We start from the raw sequence: 16,587 nt of genomic DNA, 5'->3' as shown, positions 1-16,587 counted from the left end.
GGGTGGACCCCAAGGAGATGACTGCAATAATTGTGCACAACAGCTGTAGCACAGTGCCCAGGATGTTGGCGCCTAAAGCCAGGAGCAGGCGCTTGGACTCCATTATGCTGCACACTGGGCTCTGCGTTGCTTGTGGCAGCTCAACAGGCCACAACTTGTACAGACTGGGGGTGTTTGGGAGAGGCCCTGTAAGGAAGCATCTGGCCGTGGGTCCTGGAAGGACTTGGCAGCTATATGCTCCCATCCCCAGCACCTCACGCCCCATTCTTTCGAAAGAGCGCCCAGAGATGTGTGGATGCTCCCTTTCAAAAGAATGGAGAAGCCTTTTGAAAGGGTGGATCGAATCTTTGATCCACTTTGTGTGTTAAGCCACGTGCTTTCAAAAGCCTAGAATTTGATCGTTATTTGAAATTTAGCCTTTTGAAAGAGAGCTCTCATGCAGACACAGCATAATTGATCATCAGATATAAATTCTGGAAAGTGGACTGTATTAACTTCAAGTTGGATTCCACCTGACCACCTGATTCAAATTCTGGCCAGCCAGTTGCTGAAATTAGGACAGACCTGAACCCCCGTGTCTCTTGAGGAAAGCTGTGATGACTGCCACACACCTCATGAAAATCTAAAGGGGCCACTGATTGGCCAAATGGGAGGTGAGCAAATTGGTAGTGAACATGGTTCATGATGACCCTGAGGAACCTTCTGTGTTCTTGAAAGATTGAGATATGGTAATAAGCACCCTTCAAATCAAGCACAGTGTAACAGTTCAAGATCTAGGGAGGAGACAATGGTGGCCAAGAAAAATTTATCCATTGAGCTTTTGCAGGTCCGGAATTAGTCTGAGATTGTGTTTTGGCTTTCAGAAGTAGGAAATAAACGGAATAGAAACCCCATTGCCCCAGTTCTCCAGTGGAAACTCCTCCACAGCTCCCATCTTTAAGAGCAACTACACCTCTTGGGCTAGAAGACCGTTGTGAGATGGGGCCCTGAAGAATGGAGGGAACGGGGGAGTACAACTGAACTGAAGGGTAGATCTCACTGCTATCATGCTTAGTACCCAGTGCTCTGAAGTACTATGGATCCAGACCCAATAGAAATGGGATAAAACAGTCCACAAAGACAGGGCAAGTAGGATTGATGTCCCTAAGTGTGTCATCAAAAGATTTGCTCAGACCCCACAATGTGTCAGGGGAAAGGAGGAGGAGATGTAGATGAAGATTGGGAAGGTCTTCCCTTTAAGATCCTGTGCCTCCTCCTATAATAATCTTGCTGGACAGGTGGTAGGAAGAATAAAGCTTACAAATGTTTCCTAGAGAGTGCTGGTGTATACAGTCCTGGAGACTTCACATGGTGGCCCATTCATCCTTCAGGTTCTGCAGCTTAGACAAGGTCCTGGAAGGGCTGTTGAACCTCATCTGATAGGCCTGAAGATTGAAGAGGTTTCTACCCACTACTTCCACTGAGGCCAGGGATTGGACTGTAGAGTATGTCACATCTAAACTGCTTTCGAGGATATCTTTGCAATTGAGCTGGCTTCTTTTTCATGAGAGCTATAGATTCTTACATGGACTCCTGTGGTAGCTACTCCATAAATTTCAGCACAGTGTCCCAGGAACCAACCTGCTCAGAAACACCTGCTGATTTTCAATCCTGAGTTGGAGGCCGTTCTACTGAAGAGGTCTAATTTTCTGGAGCCCTTGGTCTTGAAGGCTTGGCCCCTATCATTCCTGCTCATTGGTGGCTGACAAAGCACCCAGTAGTGGGTGGGTATAAAGAGATTTTCACCTCTTAGCTAGGACAAAGTACTTTTCAGTTTTCTTTGCCATTTACTGAAAGGACACTGGGGTCTGCCACAATGCCTTGATATGGCTCATAATAGCATCACTCCAGGACAATGCTACTCTTAAAGGGCCCATTGCTGTTAGAATGCCTACCAGAGTATGGGAGGACTCCCTGATCTCCTCTAGCTGGATCTCAAAATTGCCATTTTCTTGAATAGCATTTTGTGTGCTTTGTAATCATCCTGGGTGGGCACTATACCTGTTCCCGTGACAGCCTCATCCAGAGAAGGGTACAATGACCCCAGTACTGATAAAGGACACTTTTTCATGCTCAGCACAGGACAGGTCTCATGGACCAGGATGTTGATGTTCAGAACTAGACTTGGTGTTGGAACCTGGATTTTCTCGTAAGTGAAATGGTGCTTCGGTCTCCAATACCATGGCATTTGACCTTCAAGATTGCAACCCCTCCATCAGTGGGAAAGCCCATGTGTTCAGAAATGTTACTGTATTGGCATCTGCCACTATCCTTGAGGCCGCACCACGTGTGGGATGCCTTGACTCAGATCCACGGCCAAACAGTGCCAACTGGAGCGATGGTGACCGATTCTGTTAAGAGGAATATGATCCTGCCTCAGAATCAGTCTCTGACAACTCCCTTCCTGTAGATCAGGGTGGAGGAATGCATACTGGTGCCAGCGAGTGGTTCTGGGAGTGAAAAGACAGGAACAGACCATCGTGTCCAGTTTCCCTTCTGAAGGCATCTACAGCTTCAGTGCCGCAGATGTCCTTTCTGCTAGTGCTATATCTGTCAGCTACCAGATAGCTGTTGATGACAGTACTTGCAGGGACTGTAAATTTCTTGCTGTAGATATCATCTCTGGTTGTGGTGGTACCACTGCAACACTGGTAGTTCTTCTGTGAAGAATCCATAGGTGCTGGACTCAAAGGTATCCATTCCCAGGCCAGAGTCAACAGTGCTGCATGGGTTGGAGAGCAAGGGACGCCCACAGGGAGGCACTCTATTAGCAGCTCTCTACCTCAGGATTGAGGATCAAACTCCAGCAGGCTTTTTCTGTTTTTTCCCCCTCAACATTGCCACTGGACAGTAGAGCTGAAGTTCCCTCATTAAAATATGTTTCTTTGGCACTAGGGGTGGCAGATAAAGCTGAGGCTTTCAAGAAATGGAACATTTCTCAGTATGAAAGATGAGGGTAATTGCTGGGCATTCCAAAGAGTTGTCAGGTTGCTCCTTAGTGAGGCAGACATGCTTGACGTAGTCTAAGTAACCCAGATTGCAGTGCTGCTTCCATGAGGCTAAATCTTAGCCTAGTATCTCTAACCATTTTTGGTGTATAGCTTAAAGTTTTCACAGATTTTACAGTGCTCCCACATGGGCTTCCCCAAGCACTTAAGGCAAGTGGAATGGGGGTCATTCACAGGCACAGGCCTGTGTCATAAGGCACAATGTTTAAAGCTCAGAGACAAAGGCATGCTCCATTACCAGGCAGGGATTAACCCCTTTCCCTTGAGCACTGTTCAGCTAATCTGTGTCTAAAAACTGAAACTTAACTATGAACAAGGTAGCTAAATACAATTAAATTTGAAAAAGCCCACAGAAGGACTACTTGAAGAACCAAGGATGAAGTGGTTCTTTTTTACCACCCACGATGGTCTCTGGAACTAAGAGGCCTCTGTGTAGGCTGGCACTACAAGTGCTCAACTCCAAGGAACACCACAGCTGACATGATGGATATGCCCAAGGGAGAAAATTTTTGATGGCAGTTCTTGGAGTCAATGAACACTTCTTTAGAATGGACATGAACAAACAGTCAAAGAATGGAAGTTGTCTGTAGGAACCTTGCCTCATTTGTATAGAGGTGGGACAGTGTGTAGTAAATCAGACAGGGGATATCAGGAAAAGAAAGAAAGGTCTCATGTCTGTGTTAGAGGCCAAGATTGCAGAAATGCATCCTGTATTTGTGATGCCCTTAGTTCCTGCGGCGGAGGGTGGGGTGGGGGCAGGAGGAGATTGAATCCAATCTTGAGCTGGTCCCCAGGAAAGCTTTTTGTTGTATAACTACTGTTGAGAAGACATACTACAGCATTCTGTACCTGTTTGCATTTCATAAACCCTGAAAACACGCATGATTGTTTCATTCTAGCAAATGATAATGTGGGCTCAATCTCCTAGCCAACTGGAGATGGCAGACTTCCCCCCACCTCATGGCAACATAGGCAAACCGACGTATTGTTTTCCATATCTTATTTAGAAACTGAGCAATTGTTAAAAAAAAGTTTAAAAATTTCACCTGAGAAAGGAATATGCCATAGAAAATGTAACAACTAAAACCATGGTCTTACACAGGAAAGTGCTGGACATCCAACTCCAGTAGGATGTTCTTGTTAAAATTGTGTGTCAGATATTGTGGCAAATACACTATTGCAACCCTGGCGCAGGTCCCAAAGAGTGAATATCATACCACAGAGCAGATTCCAGTTGGACTTATGCACTTCAGTCCATTTGCTGTCTAAATGCATCATGAGGCTGTCAATTTTTAGTGACTTTCTTTTACAAGAGTAATGTTCGAGCAGTCCAGATAGATTATAACTGCTTAGCAGACCCTACACAGAGGGCATCCGCTATATCCAACACCATAGGAAAGGGGGAATAAGGCAAGTTAAAAAAAAAAACAAAAAACCAAAACTACCTTTATTCTTTTTTCTTCTTCAGTTACATAATTTTAAACAGGGCTGTATTTTATTATTCAGACATTCAGGCAATATTGACTATATTAATTCAGAAGGGAACAGCATACAAATGCAAAACGTTGTTGGCTTAACCTGAACATACCTGCTTTACTTATTGTTGACCAGTGTGTTCTGCCAGAGGGAAATATCCCTCAGCATTAAAATAGAGCACTTAAAATATTGCTAAAAAAGCAAAGGTCAAGATACTGGTCTTTGCAGCAAATAAACAGATTTTATAGTTTTTATATTTAATCCATAATTGGATTAATATACAATCTCGTGTGTAAGCAACTCAGATGATAGAAACACTGTACAGGCCAAACACCCCTTGAGAATTATACTAAACCATTGTATGATAAGAAATGCAATACTGCACGTATTTACAAATATTATGGAGTGACAAATTTGGTCAAAAACTGCACATTAGAATGGTCAAGTCAACCTACTTTTTCAGCTTAACTCAGAATAAAGAACATTATGTAACTGTCCATGAATTTAAGACAATCAGTAATGCAAACAGGTAGAGTGGAAACTGTTGACCCCGTTATACAGTATATAGTTTTGTAGGCCAAGCTCAGGTTTTTAAAACAAAAAATTAACAAGATCATTAACAGCAACAGTGACAATGACCAGATTACACATTTTTATGAGTACATCACTCATCAAAACAATACACTGCAGTTTTGGCAGTTAAGAAAAAATAAATTATAAAATACAACTAAAATCCCTGTAAATGCAATAATGAATTCAAAGGTGTGCATTCATCTATTTTAATATATATTTTGAATGTTACTACAAAACATTAAAAATAAATAAATATGCCACAGGACATACGTTGACAGAAAAAAAACCTTACAAGTTAGGTCTAGCAGGCTCTTTGTTAAAAAATTGTGAGAATTAATCTGAGTTTTGGTCAACAAGTCTGTCCAGCCACTTGTGTCCTTTTAGTCCATCTCTTCAGATACTGGCAGCTAAAATATGACAAAAGCACACCTCTGTCATTATGGCTTTAAAGAAAGCAGACTTGGAAAAATGGAATGGGCTGCCTTTTCTACAGAACAGCTGTTTTATAGATATTGCAGGCACTTGAAAGGACCATGGGGGAAGTACCTGCCCCATCTCTTCGGCAATGTCTTATATCAACTGCAATATTATTCAGAAAGGTAAGAAAGTTCCAGAAAACCACAGCAAAGTTTTAGGTACTACAGTCTAGTACACAGAGAAGGCAGTATAAGTTCAACCCATTTCCATTGCTTTTTTAAAATCGGAGAGTAAAATAATTCACCAACAAGAACTAAACAGGTACATGGCACATCCAAATTTTCAGTTTAAGAAGGACACAGTCATTCAACAGTGGCCTTCATGGCAATTTTAAGCTTTAACTCTCTTTCCACTTTAGGCAGATTCACATATATTTCCTCTTAGTGTATTTCATGACTCGTAAATATCTTCTCTCTTTTGAAGATATTTCATCTTCCTATCTAATGTAACCAAAAGCACAAATTTATACGAACATTTGTATTTTTGTACAAGCACTGTTGCCATTTTTACTACACTGCAACGCCATTAGAGGCGCAACAAAAGCATATCTTCAAACCCAGACTGTATGGATAATATCTTTTTGCTCATTAGTGAGTACTGCATACACCATTGCCATCAGCTGAATCCATCTAGCTTCTTTCCTCACTATCTCCAGGTAGTGACTGTACCATGCTATCATGGAGAGGATTTAATGCTAATGCAATATAATTTGTGATGGCAGTACCATCAGTAACAGTCAACAATCAATGCAGATGTCACAAACAATAAGGTAAGACTGTCAAATAATTTTTAAGTGCCCAGGAAACTATGTTTTCATGATCCATTTGGGGACGGGTGGTGGTAGTGGAGTGGCTGCTTTCAACATGCTGTTATAGAAGGCATAAAAAAACAGGTTTAGCTTATGACCTCTGACAATACGGCCTTCAGCTAAGACACTGCTAGTTGCTTCTAGGACAGAAGAAATATTTCAAAGTTTAGTTCTACTGAAGATAGCAGTGTTCATCTGTACCATTTCACTGGTCCATTTACTGATGGTCGAATAAACACTCATGTTCGACAAAACTTTAAAGCTTCCAGAAGAGATGGATGAAAAATAAAATACAAATGAACCAAAGCATGGATGCACGACATTTTTGTTTGAAAGTGTTTTTGAAAATAATTTGTGGTCACGATAGAAACAATTCTTTTTTTAAATCACAAGACAGCAGATAAGAAAATAATTCCTCATGTTCTTCCTGGTTCCAGAGTCATTTGTGGCGTTGAATGGTTTTCCTTTTCCTTCGCTTGAAAAAACAACAGCACCTGCAAGTGTGACAGGAAAAACAATATTTAAGGAAAACAATGAAAGCACTTTAAAAAAAATCAAATCTAATGCCATACTTGTTTAAATTAAAAGAATGCAGATAAATTAAATTAGATAGAACACCTTTGGAAGCATGACACAATCATCTAGTGTCTGACAAAAAATGTGGCATAATGCCAGGACATTTAATCTTAAGGTTCGGTGATTTGCTACTCGGGCTCCTTTCTCAGTTTGTGATGTCTCCAGCTCTCAGAAGGATTTAGCCTTGTACTATCAGTTCACTCAGAGCTTATCTGAATAAACATTTAGTTCCTGGCAAACTGGTGTGTGAATCTATCCCACAGACTAGCCAGCCTATGGATTAACAAACCCTCTGTGGACCCTGCTGAAGCACATTAACACTTTGTTAACTTGCTGTTTGAGGGGTGATAGTTTTGTATCCTCCCTTCTCTATCAGATATAAGTCCCGCCGTAGGCCTTGTCTATACTATAGTGTCCTGTCCACTTAAGTTACACAACTTCAGCTATGTGACTAACCTAACTGAAGTCAATGTACTTAGGTATGCTTACTGCAATAAGTCTGCAGCTGAAGCTCTCTGATCAATTCCCCTTATAGTAAACCCTTGATATAGGAGACCCCGTTTTACCAGACATTTGTAATGATGGATGTCTGCTATCCTCCCTCCAAAGAAAAAAGGATCACTACAGCTGCAGGGTCCCTGGCTGTGGCTGGGACCACTGCAGCTGTGGGGTCCCTGGCTGCAGCTGGGAGAGCTGCTGTCACCTCTGGTCCCCCCCTCACCCCACCCCCACGGCTGGGATAGAGAGCAGAGGCAGGACAGAGAGTGGAGGCCCAGAGCCTGATGAGCCCCTCATGCTCTGCCCTGAGTACAGCTGGCTCAGAGCCAGGACAAGCCCCTGTGCTCAGGGCAGAGCACAGGAGGTTCAGAGGTGAGGAGCCCCCACAGTCTGCCCTGAGCACTGGTGGCTCAGAGCCACAGAGCCACTGCTCTAAGGGCAGAGCAGTGCTGGGACCTGCAGGAGTCACCAGGGAGCCACAGTGCCAAGCGGAGAGGAGCTGAGAAGGTGAGTAAACATTCAGATTTTTTTTAAACACACTTCCCATTTTAACAGACTCCCCTCCCCATTAGTTCATAATATCAAGGGTTTACTGTACTCTTCTCATTTTGGTGGCACACCAGAGTCAACAGGAGAGCACTCTGCTGTTGATTTAAAATCAGCCCGCTACCTCGCTCACTGCCTGCTGATCCAGCAAGTAGTGAAGACTTGCCCTTATTCATTATCCATACTGTGCTTGTAAAACCAACAAGAAGTCCTGTGGCACCCTATAGACTAACAGATATTTTGGAACATAAGCTTTCATGAGCAAAGACGTGCTTTGTCAAATGCGGGTCTTTGCCCACAAAAGCTTATGCTCCAAAATATTTATTAGCCTGTAAGGTACCATAGGACTTCTTGTTGGTTTTGAAGATACAGACTAACATGGCTACCTCTCTGATATTGTGCTTGTACTACTTCACAATTATTTTGCTCCTTCCATGCCAACAACATGTGAACATTGCACAACTGTCACTGAGCATGCTGAAAAATTCCATCCTTTACCAATCTAGGCAGTATCTCCTGTCCACTCACTGAACTTCAGGATCTTAGCAGTATAGTTATTACAAAGATCTCTTCTATTAATTATTATTCTGTTAATTGCGATGAAATGTGATCTAATGTGGTAGCCCGACAAAGAAGATTTCACTATGTAATGCTGAAATCAAAAGCTATTGGTAAATGGAAATAAATCCTTGACGCTTACGTATTAATAAAGTCAATTTTGTTCCTCCCACAAAAGCCATTCCAAATCACAAAACTTTCTTGAAAGCTCTGATACCACAAATACACATTTAACAACTAAAAACACTGGAACACATCTAAAAACATTGGAACAATGTTATTTAAATATACCTAAATTTACGTAAGAAAATGTAGATATCTATTTTAAAATTTCCCAATATAAAAGCTCTTATTGCAAAATTTAACACAGAGCTAAATTTATACCTTAATACTCACCTTAATAGATCTAAAACCACCTTCACTCAACAAAATTCCAAGGCTGGGTCTACACAGAAGGATATTGCCAGCAGCTTCATGCTAATGAGCTGTCTTGCAATTGCAAATGGCTACTCGTTGGCATAATCACATGGCTAATTAGCATCGCCACGTGAGCTCTTGCGGCTGACAGAAGCAGCTACCAACAGTAAACAGGCCATGTAGATGTGCCTCTGCTAGCAAACCACACCCTTCCCCCCCATTATGAGCCCCTTATGTCTAACGGACTTGCAACAGAGGGAGTTTTTGCCACCGAGGTACGTCTAAACAGCCTGTTTACTGCTGGTAGCAACTTCTGCTGGCAGCATGGCTCTCATGAGGCTATGCTAATTAGTCATGTGATTATGCTAATGAGCAGCCATTTGCAATTGCGAGACTGCTCATTAGCCTGAAGCTGCCAGCAATACCCCCATGTAGACCCTGCCAAAGAAGGTAGATTGTGGTCAGACTGGACAATCCATATACCACAACAGAACCTACTTCAATACAGTAAAAAACCGTCTGACTGTACACCTCTAGTTATCACCTGCTACCTTATACTGGAACTCATATAGGTTACCCCTAAAATTTACAATCCATACTTCATGACGGCCATATCCTGAAAAAAAAAAATCCTTCCTGAAACCTTAAAGCCTCTCCCATAACAAATACACGTTTTCACTGCAAAGCTGATCAATACCATAATACACCTTTCAAGATTTGTGGGCTCTACACATGCTTATCTTAACACAGTGTACTTCATCCAGTGTATCAAATGCCCCAGAAGCTACATGGATGAAACCAGACCATTACTACACTCTAAAATGAGCTCACACAGAAAACAGAACACTAAAATACCATGTCAACCATAGTGGAAAAAAAAATTGTCACTCATCTGACATCTGTCTTCATCCTCAAAGAAAACCTCCAAAAACCCAACAAAAGATGAGCTTGGAAACAAATTCACAAGTCTGCTTGGCACCAAAAATCATGGACTCAATAAAGACACAATGTATTGCTCACTACAGCAATATACAACCCACTGACTCTTCTTTATCCTATGACTGTACAGGTGTTAACTGCATGCTTTACTTTAAACGGATTCTTGCAAAACCCTTCTTTTCCACTATTTCATTTAGCTGTGATATTCTGAATCTCTCTCCTAGATCAGAAGAGCTCTGCGTAAGCTTGAAAGCTTGTCTCTTTCAGTAGCAGAAATTACTCCGATAAAAGAAACTACCTCTTCCACTTCATGTCTCTAAATGTATACAGTTTACAAACCCTTGAAAAATACAAAAAGCAGTCAAGTAGCACTTTAAAGACTAGCAAAATAATTTATTAGGTGAGCTTTCGTGGGACAGACCCACTTCTTCAGACCATAGCCAGACCAGAACACAGTACCACACTGTACCAAAAACTTACTGATCGCTATACTTACCTACACCCTTCTAGCTTCCATACTGCACACATAACTAGATCCATTGCTTACAGTCAAGCTCTTAGATACAATCGCATTTGCTCTGATCCAACTGACAGAGACCAAAAACTATAAAATCTTTACCAAATATTCATAAACCTGAACTACCCACCAGGAGAAGTAAAAAAACAAATCGACAGGGCCAGATGAATACCCAGAGACCAAGTATTGGAGGGGTAGTTGTGTTACCAGCATCTGATGAAGTGAGTCTGCACTCACGAAAGCTCATGCTCAAAACTTTTCTGTTAGTCTATAAGGTGCCACAGGACCCAGAGACCAGCTACTCCAAGATCGACCCAAAAAAGCCAAGAACAGAACACCACTGGTCATCACCTACAGCCCCCAACTCAAACCACTGCAACAAATTATTAAAGACCTACAACCTATCCTTAATCAGGATGCCAAGCTCCAGAAGGCCCTAGGTGACAGGCCTGTTCTCTCCTACAGACAACCTCCCAACCTTATGAGGATCCTCACTAACAGCCACAGTCTATACCCCAGGAACACCAGTCCTGGAACCTTTCCTTGCAACAAAGCCTGCTGCCAGCTTTGTCTGCATATCTTCTCTAGACATACCATCACTGGACCTAACCAGGTTACTCACAGAATCACGGGCACTTTCTCATGCTTCTCTACTAACATCATATATGCCATCATGTGCCAACAATGCCCAGATGCTTTGTATATTGGACAGACTTCTAACTCCCTTAGACAAAGGGTTAATGGGCACAAAACAGACATCAAAACACTCCAGATCCACAAACCAGTTAGTCAACATTTTAATGGAGTGGGGCATTCTGTTAATGACTTAAGAGTACGTGTGTTACTGAAAAAAAGATTTTTGCGCAGCTATTCAAAGAGAAGCAGCCGAGCTATCTTTTATATTCAAATTCGGCACATTAACACGTAGTTTGAACCGGGATGGGAATTTTCTGAGTCACTACAGGGGCTCGTCTGCATACTTGGCTTAATCTAATTCTTGACCTCCCCCACCCCCACCCCTCCACTCTCTGATTTGCTCACCTTGATCATTTTTTTCTGATTTGTCCTCCTTGATTACTGTTTTTGGTTCTCTGTGCCTTAAATATTGAGTCTGTTCTGGTATGGCTATGGTCTGAAGTGGGTCTGTCCCACGAAAGCTCACCTAACAAATTATTTTGCTAGTCTTTAAAGTGCTACTTGACTGCTTTTTGTTTTGACATTATATAGACTCGCATGGCTCCCTCTCTGTTACTATTGAAAAATACAGTTTGTAGCAGAAATGCTGCCATGTTTAAGTATACTGTCACTAGAGGGCCTCATTATCAAAGATACTATTGAAATGCTATAAAAGTTTTAATAGTGCACCCATTTTCTGTGCCTTTAAGTGTGTGAAGTATACAACTATCACAACTTTAAATATGCAAACAAATATCTAGGGATGTTAAAATTTCTTATACTTAATACGAAAGGAGTATTGCAAAATCTACAAGGCATGCTCACATGTACTAACAAATATTTTATGCACTTAAAAATGTTTTCTGTGTGACAATTGTTGATCATGTTTTCTAAATTTTTTGCTCATGGGTGTAGAAACTTTCATCTTCTGGAAGGGCACAGCAAGTGAGGTTCCACAGAGGTCGGTTTTCGGACCAATCTGTTCAATATCCACACCAACGATATAGATAAAAGCATCAAGAGCACACTTACAACATTTGCAGATGATACCAAGCTGGGAGGAATTGCAAGTGATTGGAAGATAGGGTCAGAATTCACAAACATATGGACAAACTGGGGAAATGGTTAGAGGTAAATGGATGAAGGTTAATAAGGACAAATGCAAAGTACTTCACTTAATCAGTCTCACACGAAATCGTAAGTCATTGTCTAGGCATGAGGACTGCAGAAAGGGATCCAGAGGTCATAGTGGATCACAGGTTAAATATGATTCATCAGTGAACTGAACTAATATGAAATATTTTGATCTGATTCAAGAAATCAATGTATTTCCATTCACGACAACTTGAAACCAATATTTTTGAGGACAATATTTTTATTGTCACTTTTGCCAAAATTTTATTTTTCCTGCAGAAAATTTGGATTTTGTGAAAAACAAGTTTTCTGCAGAATAAACATTAATAAATTCTTGACCAAGTCTGAAAGTTTGATAATAGATTGGGGGTGGGGCGAGGCCGAGAGAACATGGTCTTAAAACAATAAAACATCACACAAACGTATGGTGTCTGTATAAAAATTAAATCGCCTCTTACGTAATAAACATCACAATAAAATCTAATTTTAAATTAAAGTATTAAGCTTGATGTAAATGCTTCCCTGATTTCACCACCTTAGTTTGTGATATCAAAGTATATCTGTATATTTAATATAAAATATATGTATATTTTGTGTGCACACATTCATATTACATATTCACAGAGTAAAAACAGTAAAATACTTTTGGGCTGGCAGTCATAAAGTGTCCCTTTGCTGGCAATGGGATACTTACAGGAAAACAAATTATCTGGCTCACTAGGTCAGTGTTACTCAACCAGGGAAACATGTATCCTTGGGGGTACACCAACATCTTGCAAGGGATACATCAACTCATCTAGATATTTGCCTAGTTTTACAACAGGCTACACAAAACACACTAGTAAAGTCAGTACAATCTAAAATTTCATTCAGACAACTTGTTTTTACTGCCTCATATGCTTTACACTGAAATGTAAGTACAATATTTCTATTCCAATTCATTTATTTGATAATAAGATGGTAGGAAGTCAGCAAGTTTGCAGTAGTCTGTGATATTTTTGCATGTTTTTGTAAGTAAGTAGTTTTTAAGTGAGGTGCAACTTGGTGATAATGCAAAACAAATTGACTCACGAAAGAGTACAGTAATCTGGAAAGGCTGAACAGCACTTGTTTCAAGAGCTCAGATTACTTCAGGACCCTGTTCCTCAATTGATGCTACATGTACCCTTAGGGGTACACGAGAGAATTCTGGGGGTACTTATACTTTTTTTAAAGGGGTACTCTATAAAAAAGGTTGAGAAACACTGAACTAATTCAACCCTGAAAAAGATGGCAGTGTTTTAGCTTCATATTTTCAGAGGGAGCAAAGATTAGGTAAAAGAACAAAAACCTGGTTTCTTGACAAATACTTAAAAAGTTATATATCCTGCAGTTAAATTTTTGTAATTAGTTAGCAAGTTGTCAATGACTAATAATTTAGTAGGGACTATGTTTAAAAAAAAATGCATTGTTCAAACATTTTCTAGTACTTAGTGCCAGTTCAGTTTAGTTATTTTCTAGATGTTAAATTATCTGAATATGAAAACGACTGAAATCACCATTTTTTCCCTAAGAAAACAGCATAGCAAAACACCACACAAATGCATTGATCCTGTAATGAAAAAGGCACACAGACTACACCACTTGAAACAAGCAAGAGTTGAAGCAGGCAAAACAGCTCCTTAATACGCTGGTACTTCTTCCTGCTTCCAAGACAGGCTATCTAGTGGTAATATATACTTCAAACACTTTTGTATAGGTTTTCCAATTGTAATTGCCATTTTACATCTCCCTCCCACAAAAATAAGGTTTTAAGCCACACAATCAGAAGAAAACCAATGGAGCTATTTCTGCCTGCCTATGCTTCAGAACTCACCACATGTTCAACACTTTCTGGCAGCTATGCACAAAAAAATAATGGGGAAAAAAAAAAGAAAGTCAGAACATTATACACCACGAAAAAAAAGTCCTACAATTCTCACTTAAGATTTTCATTTAGTATAATGATTAAAAAACAGTAAAACTCCTTACCAAGTTGTTAACATGTCAAAATCAATCATGAATTTCACTACAGTAGGGCCTCAACATTCGCAAGGGTTCTGTGTAGAGAAGCATCGCGAATGTTGAATTTCATGAATATGGCAGCCCCTGGCTACTGGCGCTCCCTGCCCAGAGCTCCAAGGGCCGGGGCGGCTGCCAGCACTCAGTGCCCTGGAGGCCTCGGGGGAGTGATCACTTGTGAATAATTGAATTCACAAACCATAGGTTTGTGAATATTGAGACCCTACTGTACTGCAAAGTTAACAATGTTACATTAACTAAATAATGCAGTCAACATCAATGACCATATATATTCTAATGCATAATTATTTGAAGCACACATAATTAAAAGCTCAAAAATATTGAAATATTTTGCCACTTCCCATTTGTATGCAGATGTAGAACAATTTTAAGGTGACAGAGCTAAAGAGAGAGTGTGCGCACACGTGCCAGTTTTTCTTCTAATAAATAATTGAAATTCTGGCTAGCTTATTGGGGTGAGGATATCAAATCACCGTCTTTCAAACTTTAACAAGCAAAAACAATACATACTTTGTCTCATCCATTACTTCTACTTCAGCGGGGGCTGTGATAGGAGCATTTGAACGGCCTGCCGTTGGGTCGTCTGTGTTCAATTCTCCATTTGTTGAGCTTACAACCTGCAATCACCAAAAGTATTTTAAGTTACACAGGTGCACACATAGGATTCTGAAACTGCATTACGTACTGAAAAATCTGGATGAGTATTTATATACACCATTTTATATGCCACCATGATCATTTTATAATGCACTTTACTAACTTTGCTCCATGCACTCACCCTCCTACTGCTATGAGAAATGCCATCTACATGACTGACTCCTTAAAGGATGGCAGACTGAGGCTTTGTTTACACTGGCACTTTTGTAGGCAAACTTTTATCATTCAGGATATGCAAACACACTCCTGCCCAATGTAAGTTTCTCTGACAGAAGCACCAGTGTGGACAATGCATCTCCCACTGACATAGCTATTGTCATGCTTTGGGGGTTGTTTAATTGTGCTGACATAGAGAAGCTATGCAGGGTGACCTTCGAGCAGAGCAGCTATGCCACCTTAAGGTCCACAGTTTCAACATTGCCTACATGCAGCACAATAATATTAAGGACTGATAGGCCCAGATCCTGAGCTTTCTTTGTTACAGGCACTAAGACAAAGCAAAAATATGCCTTGATGATTTGGCAAGAATGGTAGGTGAGAACATAAGGAGCCACAGGTTTCCCTCTATCCAGAAATATGCAGTATAGATGGAAGTGGAGGCACATATGGAACCTGCCAAGCTTAATATGACTTCAGAAGCATCCTGGAATGTCACCCTCCCTATGGGCCAACTGATCTCTGCGATTCCAGTTCATAGAAAGGAGGGCTTCACAAAGCTGTGGCTGTCTGCTCCTGATCAGTAGTTACAAGATTTGTAGGCCTCTCTAATGGCTCCTGGTTTCCCCAAGAGTAGGCATCAAGACTGTTTTCCACCTGATACATGATACTGTCTTCTATCAACAGACAGCACTAGCTCTGACTTCATGGCCTGTATGCATTGCTTAGCCCCCTCCCTTGTCCCAAATCGACCAGATGGGTCTTTCTGAAAAAAGCACTGGCCTGGGGTGGAAAGACGGTTGGCTCCAAGGCCCAAAATCTGTGCTCTCAAGTTTCCCTGCAACATAGGAGCATTAACAGACACACACCAAATAGATATGCTCTTAACTTCTATACCCATCGCCTCCAAAATTCCCTTCCAACTTCCCAGGGCTTTCTGGTTTTCTCAGAGCACTTGGCTTAGTTTTTAACTAATGCGTATCTACTAATGCTCACTCATTGCCCTCACCACCAAGTCAAATTATGCCATTTCAGAACCCTCTCCCTTATTTTATGTCAGGCAGTTTGCCTCCTGAGGGGTAAGTGAAGCCAGAGTGCAAGTCAGATTAGGGGAATCAATCCTTTAACGGCAAAGGCAGATTTAGTAGATTGGTGCTGAAAAGCTGGACAATACAATTCCAGCTCAGATAATGTGGCAGAATCCTGAAGAAAACACACATGAAATTTAGCATGGTGTCGAGAACAAGAGATAGGATGACACTGCATGAGATAGACAGGGCTCACCAACCACATCAACAGTACAATTAGGGAATAGGAAGATGGCCCAAGAACTTCTACTTCAAAAGATTAACCTTTTTGAATTAAGGTTTACGTAAGGAGACAGAGGAGAGGTGAGAAAAATCACTCCTATTGTGCCATTTACTGCATTACTCTCACAAGTTCTACTAATGAAATTGTAAGCAGCGCCCATA

The 16,587-nt window shown here is 41.0% G+C and overlaps 1 protein-coding gene across 4 annotated transcripts in view; it reads right to left on the bottom strand.

The window, feature by feature from the left end:
- Positions 1–4,482: 4,482 nt before the first annotated feature.
- CSNK1G3 (casein kinase 1 gamma 3) overlaps positions 4,483–16,587 on the bottom strand; it is a 102,569-nt gene continuing 90,464 nt past the window's right edge. For 3 of the 4 annotated variants that reach the window (XM_074995011.1, XM_074995013.1, XM_074995015.1), the window contains 3 exons: positions 14,813–14,919; positions 14,097–14,120; positions 4,483–6,875 (listed from right to left, as the gene is read on the bottom strand). In XM_074995011.1, the coding sequence (XP_074851112.1) occupies positions 6,821–6,875; positions 14,097–14,120; positions 14,813–14,919 (186 nt within the window). In that variant the 3' untranslated portion in view covers positions 4,483–6,820. The remainder of the gene's footprint in view (positions 6,876–14,096; positions 14,121–14,812; positions 14,920–16,587) is intronic. The other variant, XM_074995014.1, reaches the window with a different exon arrangement.

This window comes from Carettochelys insculpta, chromosome 5 (genome assembly GCF_033958435.1).
Source record: "Carettochelys insculpta isolate YL-2023 chromosome 5, ASM3395843v1, whole genome shotgun sequence".
Taxonomy (NCBI): Eukaryota; Metazoa; Chordata; order Testudines; family Carettochelyidae; genus Carettochelys; species Carettochelys insculpta.
The sequence above is the reverse complement of the archived record's forward strand: the minus strand, read 5'-3'. Positions and strand labels throughout refer to the sequence as shown.